General features: G+C 49.1%; 1 protein-coding gene across 4 annotated transcripts in view; it reads left to right on the forward strand.

Moving 5' to 3' along the window:
• Nucleotides 1-385: 385 nt before the first annotated feature.
• ADPGK (ADP dependent glucokinase) overlaps nt 386-16,252 on the forward strand; it is a 118,004-nt gene continuing 102,137 nt past the window's right edge. For 2 of the 4 annotated variants that reach the window (XM_085643920.1, XM_085643922.1), the window contains exon 1: nt 804-1,157. In XM_085643920.1, the coding sequence (XP_085500046.1) occupies nt 946-1,157 (212 nt within the window). In that variant the 5' untranslated portion in view covers nt 804-945. Of the gene's footprint in view, nt 1,158-16,252 lie in introns of all 4 variants that reach the window. The other 2 variants (XM_085643923.1, XM_085643921.1) reach the window with 2 other exon arrangements.

Consider the following 16,252-nt stretch of genomic DNA (forward strand, 5'->3'; position numbering starts at 1 on the left):
TTATCATGTTCAAATAACGTGCACATTTTCTTTTAAAATAGCTGTGCATTCAGGTTGAATGTTAATTGTGTACCAGGTTGCAAAAAAATAGAAACAACCCGTTTCAATTTCTTTACAAGCCCCTTTGCAACGAACGGAAAAGGAGAGATGACTGACATCTCCATCCGAAGATGGCCGTCATATTTGCATGAGCAAGAGGCATATACTTCTGCGTTCCAAGCCTCGTGTAAGAATTATATTCTCCCAATCCCTACGTTTGGACGCGTACGAAACCTCCCTTCTTCCCGAATCTGTCACTAGCCTCGTTCTGAGGCGCCGCCCGTCCTCCTTTGAAACTCCTTCTTCCTGCTGATTGGTCGAGATGAGTCTTGCTGTCAATGTATTCATTCACTCCGGTGCTACCCAGAGCCCGGGGTTGACGAAATTCCTGCTGGCCAGCTCACTCAGCCCCTCTGGTCTCATTCTGATCAGCTTCTTCCTTTGATGCTGTCCTACTCCATAGTCTTCTTTCTAGCGCATCCCGCATGCACCATCGTTAGTTTTCCTTCTGCTGCCTTTCCCTCCTCATTCATTTCCCACTTTATCGTTCTATCCCCTCTCCGGAAGCCTTCACTCTCAACCTGTTTCCTGACCCCCCGTTGACTACTTCTCTCGTCACGATACTACTTGTCTCTTTCTAACTCTCGCCCCATCTGGTCCTTTCAGTCCTGGGCTTAACAACCCCCCCCCCCCCCTTCCTCATTGTTAGCTTTCTTTGTCAATTTTTAAAAATCATTGAGTCCTCTTTCCTCTTGAATTCTATCTCTTTATTTCCAGCCCATTGCATCCATACTAGTCACTGAAGCTTTCCACAGTCACTTTTTCTCCACCCATCAGAATATTCACCCGTCCTCTCTACTCCAAGCCCACATGCCCTTGGGGGGCTTACTTTAGTGTCAAAAAGACATGTGGACGAAGGCGACCTGCGTGGCAGTGATGGCGTTGGCAGTGGGCTACTTCTATCATTTTGACGCAGACTTACCAAGCTCGGCCTTGAACTACCTGTCTGACTCTCTCCGGGATCTGAGGGGCACGGCCTCCGTGGAGTACAGCCTCGCATCGGCGTGGGAGGCTGTCATTGTTGCCCCAGCCAAGCAATGGAGCAAAGTGGCTGTCGGGTGAGTATCCAGATACTTTGTACTAGTGTTCCAAGGAGGCACATAGTATCCATCATGTGAGATTGCCTTAAGAGACCTGATCTTTAGAATGTTTCAGGTACCTCTGCGTACTCCACTCCCTTGAGGTGAAAATCTCACGGGCATGTAGACATCCAATTTGCCCTTGATTGGAACCTCTCCGGAAATTAAATCCGAAAAAATATAGTTCTTTGATTGACCTTTATTCCGGGCTAGGAATGATTGGCACATTGTTTCATTTACGTCTTCCCTCAGTTGGTGGAATGTTCTTATAGCATTGGAGTCTTTGTTATTAGAAAAACTATATAGGAAACACGATCAATAGTGGACTGCCGAGTTAACACAAGCAATTATGTAACCAACCAAAAATTATAAAATATCAATTTTTATTGAATTTTGACTTTATTCATGTGTTAGTAAAACAGTTTTTTCCTCTTATTTTTTTCATATAGTTTATAGAAAGACATGCATCACATAAATATTAAAAACAAGTGAGTATTTTCGACATGCTATTGCTATAGCACTAGTCTGTCTAATAATTTCACTTCAATGATGATAAATAATAATGATGTATGATATATCAGTTGCCCTTGAGTCTGCAAAATGAGTGCAATATATTCAATTCTCTATATACATAGTATCACTTTAGTCAGACATGATTATTCTTTTTGTTAATTTCGAAAATACATAAACACAAACGGGGGCATTCATAGGGGGGCGCTAGAGGGCGCGCAAGCAGTATGGTCGCACTAGCGTGAGGCTCCTGCAGCCTGGTTGCAAGATCCTGAAATTATCCTGGTTGCCTGACCGCCGTCCGTGCCACGGCCAGATGGGGTTGTAGCTGGTGTTCCCACGCGGCTCCGCTTCAAGTTTGAGGGCTGTCCGACCTCTGGTGACGGAGATAGGGGCGCCGCGGTCTTGACCGTACCCCTGGCTGCTGCGGGGTGGAGGGATCGGCCGGACTCTGCAGCTACGCGACTCCGGTGCATTCCACGAGGCAGGTGGGCCCAGTGGAGCAGACTGTTGAGGTGGAGCCTCCCTGGGGCTCGGGAAGGAGTGTCAGCTTGGCGGCGGGTACCGGAGGGGACTGAAGTGGCGCGGGACTGTTTGCTGGCCTGGGTCGCGCCCCCCTCCCCCCCCCGCAGGCGCTCACCACTGTACGGCCGGAGGAGCAGGGACGCCGGAGCGGACGGGGATTAGGGGTCGGTGGGGTCCCTTGGGGATCCTGGTGTTGTGGGCCGCCCCCCCCCTCCTGCCTCTGGAGTGCCCTGTGCTGACGGGGGTGCTGATGGAGGCCCCCCTCCTCTGTGCAGCTCCCGAGGCTGCTTCCTGATGCCTGATGTCCCGCTCTGGATCTCCTGAATTTGACGCTTTGGGGCCCCGGCGGTGGAGCGGCCCTCCTGCTGTGTTTGCCTCCGTTTCTCGTGGGGATCTGGTGTTGGTGGCACGGCCCCGTGATTGCTTGGTGCTTGGGTGCCCTTGTGGCGCTGGCGACCGGAGTCGCGGTCCGACTGCATGGACCTTGCTTCGACACATGCGGCGTCCGCATTGAGCGCGGCCTGACCAATCCTGCAGACCCCTGCCGGCTGGATCCTGCACCCCCTCCCCCACTGTGGCCCGGTGGGTAGTGTTGTCGGCTCGTGGCCCTTCCACTGTTTGCGTGGCGCTCTTTCGGCGTGAGGGGCTGGCTGGAGGGGTCCTAGTGGCGGCGTGGACTGACGCCGAGCTTCCTGCCTACATTCTTCTCGCAGAGACGGGCTGGGCCATCGTCGGCGCGACCGCCGGGGGGTGCTGGGCAGCTCCTTGGGCTCTGCCCTACCGGTGGCGTGTGTGACCTCCGATCTCTGGGGGTGGACGACGTCCCCCTTCGCCGGGCCCACGATGGGCAAGCACGACCATAAGCAGCCTAAACTGTCCTTTGCGGCCCCGGCTGTTAAAGCGGGGCTGCGGAGTGCGCCGGAAGCTGGAGGTGGGCAGGGCCCTCCAATGGCCGACGGGGACGGGGCCTCTCCGACGCCGGATCTCCAACAGATGATGCGGGAGATGAGGCAGGGCTTTGCCACTGTTGTGGACAAGGTGGACCGCCTTTCCTCGCGCGTGGATGCGTTCGCCCAGAAAATAGATGCCCACGAGGAACGTATCACTGAGGTAGAGCGCTGAATATCGGATAATGATGATACCACTGCAGCCCATTCTACGCAGCTTACAAAAATGGACAATGTACTGAGGGTCATTGCCGCTAAGAACGAGGAGTTGGAGGCCCGCAGCCGACGTAAAAATATACGCGTGGTAGGTGTGCCGGAGTCCACCAATACAGGGCGCATGGAGGAATACGTGGAAAGGATTCTACTGGCCGCTGTTGGCGCGGAGACCCTCTCTAAACAGTTCATCATGGAGAGGGCCCACCGCTCCCTCGGGCCGCGGCCCCGTCCTGGCGCTCCGCCTAGGCCCATCATCGCGCGGCTCCTAAACTACCGGGATCGAGACGCTGTGTTGCGGGCCGCACACTTGAACCAAAATTTATCTTGTGATGGTGTCAGCTTTACTATCTATCCAGACTTTACGCCTGTGGTTCAAGAACAGAGGCGCAAATTTGTTGAAGTCAAGAAAAAGCTCCGGGCCCTCCAAATTGATTACGCGTTGCTGTACCCAGCGAAGCTACGAGTCACACATCAAGCGAAGCAACATTTCTTCTTGAACCCACAGCAAGTGGACGACTTCTTGAAATCTTTGCGGAAAGTGCGAGACGCACGACTTGAAGAGGAAGATGCTGATCGTGGAAATGAACATTGACTACTGACTTGCTTGCCATTGAGGTCAGGCTCCTGACCTAGTAAACAGCCCCTCTGTTTTTTCCTGGTGGCTCGTCGCAGGCGTCCCTCCTGTTGGGCGGTGTTCATGGCTGATCGAGACTGTTCTGGTCGTGTGCTGGCCGATGGTCGGTAATGTATTCCAGGCACCACCCTTTCCCCCTCTTCCTGTGTCTCGGATGGGGAGCGGGCTGCAGAGGGTGGATATGTGTGCCCCCTGGATGACCCCCGTAGGGTGTACCCCATTGACTAAACTGTCTTGGTTGCTCCTGTTGAGCTGTTTGATTGCTCTGATGGGTGGGGGGTGGGTAGTCTTTTCTGGCGAGTTGGGGTTGCTTCGGTGGGGGGTGGGTGGGTGGATTTTGAGGCCTTGCAGGTTTCCTCCTTTCACCTCCTGGGGGCGGATGGGTTGGTGCTCCTGTGGGGTGCGAAGTGCTCCCTGGGAACTCTGATTGACTCTTCTGCCTTATTGTGTTTTGCTGCCCCTCCTGCGGGGGATCACAGTGCGGCCCTTGGGCTGGACGAATTGCCTCGAGTTCTTGTTACCTACTCTGTTGGTTTGGGCAGCGGGGCGCATGGCGCGGGATGTGGTGGCATACTGATCCCAATTGGGTGGAAACTATGGGATGGAGGCGGAGGGTGGGCTCCTCTCCCTGGGTTTGCAGTTCTGCACACCGGTCTGGGGAGGCTGCACGGCAGGGTGGGTTCCTGGATGGTGGACGGCGTTCCTGGTTCCGGGCCTTTTGAGATGGGCTGTCACACTCCTTCTGCTCGATTCGCACGGGAGCTTTGCATAGGCTACCAGTTGATATTGTTGTCAGGGATGGATGGGAGTTCGGGAATGTTTCGTATGGTTGATACATTGTTGGGAGCAGCTGTGGTTGGGATGATACTGTCCACGACGATGCCTGGGGTTATTGCTGTGTGGGCGGGACATGGCCCCCTTGCGTGGTGTGGAGGTTACACAATTGATGACGGTGTATACGGTTATGGCCTTACAGATGGTAGGGGCTGTGGAGAGACGGGGCCTCTGCGAGTGGTGATTAGAGTGGATGGCGTGCGTGCTTGTTTGGAGATGTGTGGCCGAGAGCCCTATGCCGAGACCTGCTACTATTTTCTTGTTCTGACCCGCTTATGGGGGACGCTGACCTAAACATCATCACCTGGAACGTCAGAGGCCTGGGTGACCCTAGAAAACGTAGGCACATCCTGTCTTATTTAGATCGTCATGCAATCCACATCGCGTTTCTTCAAGAAACCCACTTCCGGGCGCAGTCTACTCCTACCTTTGCTGGTAGATGGGCGAAGTACACTGCCTTTTCTTCCTACTCTTCATACTCACGTGGGGTTGCAATATTGGTCAAAAAGGGAACCCCCTTTGTTCTAGCGGGTACTAAAGGTGATGCCCAGGGCCGCTATAGCTTGATGTGGGGCAGACTGGGACACAGGATGGTTACACTTGCGTGCTGCTACGGTCCCAATGTGGACGACCCTACCTTCTTTGCGGACTTGGGCGCAGATATAGTGGGTGTGGGCACGCAACACCTCCTATGGGGTGGTGATTTTAATGTCGCGCTCCGCCCGGCGATGGATAGATCCCACCCGGCCCCGCATCATTATACTAGGTCCCGGGAGGCGCTGTCTGCGATCGTGGAAGAGCATAGCCTAATCGACACATGGAGACACCTCCACGCTGAGGCCCGTGAAGGTACTCATTTTACAGCGCAGGCCCGCACCTGGGCTCGGCTCGACTGTCTTCCTGGCCCCGTTGTTCCATGCGGCGCTGGTTGCGGCGCTGGTTACGGCGCGACACCTCCCGCGAACCTTCTCGGATCACGCGCCAGTGCGAGTTACCTTGCGTGCTGCGGGCCTCGGCCCCCCTCTGGCGGCCTGGTGTCTGCAACCCCTGAATCTCCTCGATTCCCCCTTTCCAGGAGGAGCTGCGGGAGGACTGTCTGGACTTCTTTAGGCGCAACAAAGACTACGTGCGGGATGTTGAAACTATCTGGGACGCGTTCAAGGTGACCTTGCGGGGCCTGTGCATTGCCAAAGGCTCGGGAGTTCTGAAGAGCATAATGATGCGCCTGCGTGCCTTGGAGGCAGATCTTCAGGCGCTAGAGGCGTCGCTGGCTGTAAATCCTGATGATGCCACACTTGCTAGTATTCGGGACAGGGTCTCGGAATATACTGCTGAAGCTGCAAGGGAAACGAAATTTAGAGGCAGGTACTGGGTGGCCCGGAGTTATGGTGAGGGTGAGAGGCCGGGGAAAGCCCTGGCGGCGACCATGAGACTAGTGCGTCCTTCTAATACGATCATGGAGATTGTGGGGGCGGACGGCACGCTATATAGGGATACTGCGCACATCCTCAACACCTTCGTGGCGCATTATCGTGTGCTGTACGCGTCGACTAGGACAGAGGAGCTACGATTGCACGACTACCTCGCAGATGTCTCCCTGGGGTGGCTCAGTGATACACAAAGAGAGTTCCTGAGTTCTCCTTTTGAACTAGATGAGGTGAGGGAGGCCATCATGCACATGAAGTCAGGCAAGGCCGCCGGACTAGATGGGATACCAATTGAATTCTACAAAACCTACATCGATTTTATGGCACCGGTCTTGAGAGAGGTGTATGAGGACGCCCTGGAGGTGGGCCACCTCCCCCCTTCTATGCGCATGGCCCTCATCACTTCGCTTCTTGAGCCGGGGAAGGAGGCGAGTGATTGTGACTCCTACCGGCCCCTCTCCCTGCTAAACTGCGACGTGAAAATCCTAGCTAAGATCATAGCCACCCGCATCAACCTCCTCCTCCCTAACCTGATACTGCCCGATCAGTCCGGGTTTGTGCTAGGTAGGGCTACATCCCACAATCTCCGCACTTTCTTCTCGGTCCTTAATTCTGTGCATGAGGACCTACCCATGGCCGCCGTGTTCCTTGATGCCACGAAGGCATTTGATTCCCTTGACTGGGACTATCTGTTCCAAGTGTTGGGGCGAATGGGATTCCCGAGCATATTCATTTCGTGGATCAAGTTGTTATACATTGATCCTACGGCTAGGGTGCTGGTAAATGGTCAGCTCTCCTCTGCGTTCCCTATTACTAGAGGCACCAGGCAGGGATGCCCCCTCTCGCCCCTGCTATTTGCCTTGGCCATGGAGCCATTGGCGGCCAAGTTGCGGCAACACCATCGTGACAAGGCGTTGCGTTGCTTCCAGCGGCAAATATTGATATCCATGGCATCCAGATCAACTGGAGCAAGTCTTGCCTGTTCCCCCTGACTGCCTCTACTGCGCGATTCGGGCTGGACTTCCCCCTTGCCTGGAGTGAGGGGGATTTGAAGTACCTGGGCATCCGCATAGAAGGGGGCAGGGACGAGCTTCTACGGGCTAATTATGGTACTGCGATGTCTCGCATTACGGATTATGTCACTCGCTGGATCGCGCTGCCCCTCTCCATGGCTGGCAGGTCATCATTGATTAAAATGGTAATATTGCCGCAACTGTTGTACCTCTTTTTGAATATTCCCTTTTCCCCCGGTGCCTTCTTCTTTCGCCAGCTCCGCTCGGAGCTCACCAGATTGGTGTGGGGAGGTAAGACGCCCCGGCTCAGGTGGGAGATACTTATTAAGCCCTACGACCAAGGCGGGTTTGGCATTCCCAACTTCGAGCTCTATTACCTAGAGGCCCAGGCGCACTATGCCTACTTTTGGATACGGCAGCCTAGATATATGCCGCAAGTTGCGGCTGAACACTGGCTAGCGCACCCCATTCCTATAGAGGGCGCATTGTACATTCCGGTGCAGGGGAGAGACAAGACGCCCACGACGCTGATTAGCACAGTGACTGCGTGGCACCGGTTGGCTACCATTCTCGGGCTGGACCTGATGTACGCGCCGCTGTTGCCCCTTGCTTACCACCCGAATATGCCCCTGTTGCAGGAGGCAGGCTTTCGGAAATTACTTCACACTATACATGTGGAGACATGGGGGGATTTGTACCACAATGGCGCGTTCCGTTCTATGGAACACTTGTATGGTGGCATGCAGCCTACTCCCCTAGATACTTACTCTGAGCTTATGCCCCCGACGTCTAAACCCGCAGACATTTGGGCTCCGCTGCGTTATTTGCTAGCTGAGGGGGCCGCCACGGGCGACGTGCTGACAGCTGAGTAGTGCTGGGCTGGCGACCGAGGAGACTGGCATAAATAGCTGCCTGGGGCTGCTGGCGTGTGGCAAGGTCACGGTGAGCGCTGTGGTTGTAAGTCGTGCAACTGGCTGACGCGATGTGACTCTGGTATGAGGTGTGCTGTTTCGGGGAACCCTCCCGGGGGTGTGAACGCCGGGCATCGTTGTCGGCGGTAGGGAACAGAGATGTTGGTTTGCATTGATTCCATGCTGATGCTCTCGCTAATGTTGCTTGCATTGTACTAAGTATTCCTTCACCACGCCTAATGTGTCTAATGATGTTCGCTGAGTGGCTCAGTGTTATTCCTTTTGACCACAGCTGTATGTTCTGCTCTAAAGATTTCAAAATAAAATTTAAAAAAAACAAACAAAAAAAAAACAAACGGGGGCATTCATATGTCTCATGGCTAAGAATGTAATCCAATGTAATCCTACGCGCGTTTCGGCCTTATGCTTTCATCAGGTAGCCATGTATAATATGAAACCTGTAAAATGAAAGGAAATTTATTTTACAAAGGGAACGGTATTGTGGGGGGTTACATAGTGTCAGTCCTACTCAAATATACAATTTATACAATTCATAGTTCTGCTCTATGATTATGGTGTCACAGGAAAGATTATGGTATCGCAGGAAAGATTTCTATCAAAGTTTAAGTTTCAAAAATCGAGAATAGAAAGGGGGTGCAGAAACTGAGACCTGCAGAGTATATGTGAAAGTGGAGCTATTCACCCATGCACCCATATATCATCGCCCGTGGTGACTATATACACAAGTTTACTTATAGATAGGCATATCCTTGTTGATAGTGTGAAAGCCACAAATACCTTAGTTGGGAAGATATCAACCAAGATTTCGAGGGAACTACCGACCACCTCAGAATTACCAGCAAGGACAGAATCCCTATCAGGACGACCACCAATATCTGGTAACAAGGCATGGCTAGTATTGGTGCGAATAAATGAGATACCTATTTTCAACCTCAGTAACCAGATTAATAACCCTCCCACTGAATCTCTCCTTATAAAAGGTTTATCCTCGTCCCGCACACTGGGGCAAATAGATTTGAGATTTTTCAAGACCTACTCAATTTCTTTAGTAAAATAAGACTTCATGTATTCTTTGAAGGACAAACAGATTATATACAGCAAACTGAAAATAGATCAGGCCTCTCTCCCCCATTCGCCTTTCTTCTCACACTGGAACAAGTGGGACCAGCAATAGCAATGTTTGAGCATGTGGTGTTCAAAAAAATGAAGGCTGCCCTGAAATACATCCCTATGCTGTTACTTTGCCTGCAGCCAGTGAACAAGGACAGAGGATTGTCTGAAACGCGTATGGCTTTTGCAACATGATTGGGAATGGGAGCTGTGATCACTGCAGCCTTCAATAAAAGAGGCGACCAACTCTCCTGTGTGTGGCGACTTCATGCAAGGGCAAACTTGCAGTTTTATATAGTGCGAATTAGACCCGAAGGTATTGGGGCGCTTTACACGAGCACCAATTACGTTACACAAGGACACATTCAAATGTACTATAGGGGGCCATTAACCGTTTGGTGGACAGGGAGTCTGACTGTACATTGACAGCACGCCTGCCTCGCCAAACCCACCTCCCTGGCCTCATTTAGAGATGGGGAACCCCTAGGATTCAGATGACTGAGTCTCAACTGGCTCCAACATCGCAATTCCTGTAAGGGAGAGAATGTGGCCTTACGGCTAGAGTGGGTGGACCTTGATGCTGGGGGACCCAGGTCCCTGTTCGAGTCTCGGCAGGGACACTCAACAGCCTGTGACTCTGGGCAAATCACTTAATCTCCCCATGCCTAACCAAAAACAAGCATTTTCAATGCAATAGGTCTCGCATTTGTGAGAGTTTGAGCTGTTGTCGTTGTAAATGACAAGGCCTTTTATTTCTGTATTTTGAAAGCCTGCAAGCGCATGTAAATATGCACTTTGTACTTGTAGTCCTTGCTTACGAAATGCACGGCTGGGAGTAAAACAGGCACAGTTACTGATAGCCTTGCTTCTCGTAAGCAACTACTACTATAAGTACAAAGTGTGTGTTTATGCACCGATTGCAGGTTTTCAAAACACATAAATAAAAGGCATTGTCATTTACAATGCTAATAGCTCAAACTCTCGCAAATGCGAGACCTATTGTATTGCAAATGCTTGTTTAATAATCTCTCAAACCATTTTGCACAATTTTGTATTGTTTTGCCAGTAGCTAGCAATGCTTGGGGCAACTAAGTGGCAGGCTTCTATCTTCACTGCGCCCTCTGTTTATTACGTGGGGTCATTTCAACACATTACATTGATAGTTGAAGTGGTTTCACACACCTGCTCCTGCTCTAAAAACACAGGAAATTACATCACACATTGGCTACTAAATTTCTGTATTGAAAACTCGAGTTTGCTATATGACAAGGACCAGTGGCATTTAAAAGCATCAAAATGTAAAACTCTACTCACTTTTAACGATAAGCAGTGAGATGGATTAAAGCAGCAATACCCGATCAACCACTGATGCCCTTAATTCATAGCTCTCAGGCGCCCCAGTGTCATGAGGCTGACCTGTCGCCAGTCCTGGTCACTGAACACACCTACAAAGTGGAAGCTGAAATTACAAGTCCCTGCTTCCCCTCTGTTGTTGGTCGAAAAAAAATGGAGTTGTCACAAACATGACAGGGAAGTTGACAGGTCGGCATTGTAATGCTCTTATATTTATTGTATCTGTGTGTGTGTGTGTTGAATAGCATTAGCAGTTCTTTTCATAAGGCTTGGTGTTCCCAAATACTTCTCTATCTGCAGATGGTCAGCCCAGTGCATTCTGGGAGATGAGGTCCTCGCTTTATTTCATTAGAATATATGTTGCTCCGAGTTTTCTATTCACCATTCTTTGTTAATTCCACGTACTCTCCCAGTAGGCTCTAGATCCTGCGCTTGCTGCCTGACAGGCCTCCGATGCAGCATGTGTTATACTTCTAACACAGCACTTGTAAAGATATATAGGTTCATTGATATTTTCAGACATGACATGCAGTATGTTATTGTGATTGCATCCTGAGCCCAGCATGTGTTGGAACAGCAGGAACGAGGCCTTTCCAGTGCTTGCTATATCATACTGTAATACTGAATTTCATTGAACCCCGCCAACCCCCTCCCATCTCTGCACATCTGCAATGACTTTTTTTGTCCTTCAGACTAGGACCACTCCCATGTTCAGGCCAAAGGTCATGCATCATTTTCTAGTTAAACAATATACTTGTGTGGTTTGAAACTTGAAAAATCCGATCTTTTTTGTTCACAGAATGTTGTTGAGAATAGTATTTCTGTCAGTCTGTGTTTCAAAAATAGTGCTTGCTCTTTGCCTATTTTGTATATTGACACATAGCTGAGAGAAGGGGTGTGTGGCTTCCATGACGCTATCACTGTTACTCCTTTACCTTAAGCAGCTAACAACCATTTACAAAACCCATTGTATTGACCAGTTTTAGGTGTATGTCAATTGTTGTGTTGTATATCTGGATACTATTACATCTCATATAGAAACCAAAATACAGATCAGGTGGCCCACTATGGGAATCGCAGGAATGTATTTTACATGTTCCTTTTAGAGAGCCCCCACTTTTTTCCCAATTAAAGACCTGTCGGCACATATTTCTATATGACTAATTGCAGTCAGCAGATGTGGATGCTTCCTGAAGCCTGGTTACAGCATGTTCTTCCAAAGTTGATACCACATGCTATGCAAGACGCTGGGCAAGGGAAGCACACACTTTAAAGGTCTGAAGGTGTTGCTCTGTACAATTTGCACATTACAGTAACCGTTTAAAATATTAATGCTGTAAGATATGGTGCAGTTTTTAACGTGTTTAATATTTCAACACTATGCGGGCCCACTGCTTTATAAGCCTTGCTTTATCAAATTAATTTGCTTTAAAATGCACCATTTGCCAATGATTTTTTTTAATTTTAATCGAGATGAGGACCTACCCTGGACACCACATTTGTCTATTAGGCTTGATCGCGTCGCTCGCTTATATAATAGTCATACCCAACGCCTCACCACTTCCAAATGTCACCAGCCGCCACTGAGTATATGGTGCTGAAAGTTTGTCAGTACGAACCCCACAGTACCATAATGGCCCTAATGAAAACTGAGAAGTTTGATATCAAACTTCTCAGCACATTAAACCCACACTGATGCCAGTGTTGGATTTAATGAACAATGCACACAGAGGGCATCTTGGAGATGCCCCCGAAAAACGAACTAACACTAGTGTCTAGGCTGAGTGGCTGCTCCCCAACTGCCACCACCAGACATGGGTCTAGAGCCTGCTGCTCTCGGGGCCTGAAACCATGCACATCCTGGGACGAGGTGCCAAGCCTCCTCGCCCAGGATGGGCAGGGTCTACGAAGAGGAAGCTTCAAATGCTTCGCCATTGTGAGCTTCCCCAGGCATTTTTCTGCTTGCAGCAACTGGCCCCAACCGGTTCTGACCCCATTTTAGGCGGGAGAATCGGCGGAAAAACCAAGTGAAGAAGGGAGGTGTGCCCACCTTTCCCAACCCCACCACTCAGGTGGGGGAGGCGAGGTGAAGCATAACTCTGTCCCTGCCATCTTGCAGATGGGGGGACCCAGCCAACCAGAGTGAAGCATATGCCCCCCTCCCACTGGGAGGTGGCATAATAGGGAGTGTAACCACCCCAAGGAATGGACCCATTGGTCCCAACCTTTACCTACCTGGAACACCCCTAAATCTAGTATTTAGGGGTAACTTGAACCTTGCCTCCTCAGACAAGAAATGACTGAGAAGGACCGAAGAAACTGTGCCGAAGCGAAGAAGAGGAGGACCCTACTGACTTGGCCCCAGCCTTACGGCCTGTGTCCACCTCGAACCTACAGAAGCGAAATCCCGGTGTATCCTGCAGCCAGCAACCTCAAGAACCCCGAGGACCTGCCCTGCCTTCCACATAAAAGACTTTGTCTCCCGTGAGCACCAGACATGCTCACTCACCGACTCTGGCTCCCGTCAGATCCGCAAGTCTGCGCCCACTCTGCACCCGACATCCACGGGCCGAGTTGGAGTGGTCCAATACCACGAGGAGGTCTCCCCAGCGATCCTGACCTGAGATCTGGTGATCTCTGACCTGCCTCGAATCTCCCAGCGAAGCCAGCTGCCTCTTTCTGAAGGATTCCCCCCCCCCGACTGTGACCGGAGCTGGTAAGGAAACCCCGATGCCGAAAGACACCCCTGTACCCGAAGTCCCACGGCATTGGGTGGCCCAACAGACTGTGCCCCAGCATCTTAATTTACCTCTCCAAGTGGTGGTCACCTCCAGAAGATCTTCATTCCCGAGCCTGCAGTCTTTGTTGAAACCGGAGAATCCACATTAAAATCAACAGGGCACCCAACACCAAACCAGCACCCTGCACCCAGCTGCCCCTGCGCCGCTGCGGATGTACCTTGGGTGCTAAATCAGCTTCCCCTTTGACCTGAGCTAAACCCCAGGAGCTTTGCTCCCACAACCTTGTGGCCTGCTCGTAAACAGCCACCAACCGGAGGCCCCCTAACCCCCCCCATTGAATAACATTGGGCCTCAGCACTCTGCACCCGGCCGCCCTAGTGCTGCTGAGGGTGTTTTGAGAGTGCATCCTTAACCCCTGGGGAGCCCTGGTTCTAACCCCAGAATACCAACTCCCACAACAAAGTACTTATCTCTTAACCAATAACTTCATTTCTCTCCATAGGAATACATTGACTGTTTTCCTTAGAACATTTTTCAAAGTGTGGAGTTGATCTTCTATTGAACTTTGAAAAACTGCTAAGAACTACAAATTGCTTACTTACCTTTTCTCTAGGAAACGTCCCAGTGTGATATCTAGGTGTATCACACGGAGTAGAAAAAAGGAATCTAGAAAGTAATCTGTAAAACAATCCAAAGTAATCTAACAGTACTTTCCACTGTATTGAAAGCATTTACAAACTTGTAACAGTCATTTTCATTCAGCTTGCTTGTATTGTTCACCCTGCCTTTAAAATTATCATATACACTTACCTGTGCCAGGCGTGCTTGCTTTTAGGAAATAAATACAACTAAATAAAATATTTATACAAATCAAATTGGCCTGAGTTCAGTCTTTGAGTGTGTGCCATCCTTTGCTGATTGGGTGTGTACAACAAATGCTTAACCCTACCCTCTGATAAAGCCTTACTGCTCGCCCACACTACCACAAATAGAGAGTAAGGTGCTATATACTTTTAACTCTGCCCACCTTTGGGGTTCCACTGGACTCTGTGCACACTATACCTCATTTTGGTATAGTATATACAGAGCCAGCTTTCTACAATGATGCAATTTTATGCGATGGCACCAAGGTTTGCCTGCGTAGGTTAACTTAGAAGTTGGGTAAATATACAAAGACAAACCACATGGCTATAAATGGCACAAAGAACCTAAACCTAGGGAGCATTCAGTCCTAATTAGATTTGAAAAATAACACGTTATCTGGTTGGGTGTCTGTCAAGATGGCTGTCTTCAAATTGGTATTTTCGGTTATTAAGTTGTGGAAGTTTTGGCTAAAACAAGTAAAATGAAGTCACCGAGCCAACATTGTTTTATTTGTTATGTGGTAACTGTTAATAGGGCCATGTTACGAAAGCTTAAGCAGCTGTTACGCCCTTAATAATAAGTGCTTGCCCTAATGGCTTTATTATGGCTTGAAGGTGTGGGAGGTCATGCAAGATAAATCTTTTTATAAAGCCATGGATGTAGGCCATGGTACACCTCTATTAATTCATTTGAGGTTTTATATAGCGCAAACCGGAGCCTTATGGGTATCAAAGAGCCTTAAAGCATTTAAATTAAACAATACAAGTGTTACAGAGAATTAATAAACGATGTATACAAAAGTGTCTACTGGGAAGGATGGAGATATATCATCAATAATTGTACGGTAGATACATGGGAATCTGGAAAAGGATATATTTCAGGCCTTCAAAAATCATAAAAATGTTACTAGTCCTGCAGGTCAGGTGACTTGAATAATCTACTTGACCTACCTGTAATGTACTTGGCGTGTAAACTGGTCTCAAATTATGTTGTTGTTGGCAAATATTTTATTTTACAGTCGCCCTTTTCTTCATTCTCCCATATGAGTGCACTTTCAAACGTGAGTTCAGCCTTTCTGCCGTACAAAACAGATCTCTTTTGTTTGATTAAATAGGTAAAAAGTTTGCTCCATGTGTAATAAGAATCTAGCCCACATATAGGGTGCACATGATCCCTGACTTGCCTTTCAGTTTACTAATAGCATTGGCATCAGGGCACGGGCAGGAGTGTTTCTCCGTTCATTTTAAACACTCACTTTCAATAAATACATTAATCACTAAAGCATGCTGTGGTAAATGTCTAAAAAGTGGACAAAAACCTTCCCACTCCCTTGCAGCTTGACTGATAGAACTATACAGTGTATGAACAATAATCTGTGAAAATTGGGTTTAAGAAAGCATATTTAGCATTTGTACAACATCAAGTAAAGTGTTCTGATTTGTTTTTTATCCTATTAACATATTTTTTTCATCACACAAGTACAAAAAATGGGTTTCACAACTACTGAAATATATTTTAAAGTGTTTGCACAGTTGACTTATTGGCTATTTAAATGTGTCAGGAAAAACCAGATACCCTACAGCCTTTCATTTCACACTTCGTACAGCTGGTTAGACAGTTTACTTTACAAAATCCTGGAACTCTGTAGTTAGGCAAGGTATAGTAATTGTAAACTGACTTCTGACCTCTTTCTCTGAACACAGAGCAAATGTGACAAGATAAAAATAAGGTTTAAAGGCATCTTTATTGCTCTTTCACTTTCTGACTGAACAGAACACCTTTTCTTTTTCTACTTGCCAGAACAGGAAGGTAGGCCCTAAATATATTTCGACCTGATAAAACCTGACTTGCCAAAGCAAGTAGGCTAGTAGATTTTTCAGAGGCCTGTATTTACATACGAAGTGCGGCCAGTACTAGGTAACAAAAGTAGGGAGTGGGAGTAAAGGGATTGTCCATTGCAAGATGATT

This window comes from Triturus cristatus, chromosome 3_1 (assembly GCF_964204655.1).
Source record: "Triturus cristatus chromosome 3_1, aTriCri1.1, whole genome shotgun sequence".
Lineage (NCBI taxonomy): Eukaryota > Metazoa > Chordata > Amphibia > Caudata > Salamandridae > Triturus > Triturus cristatus.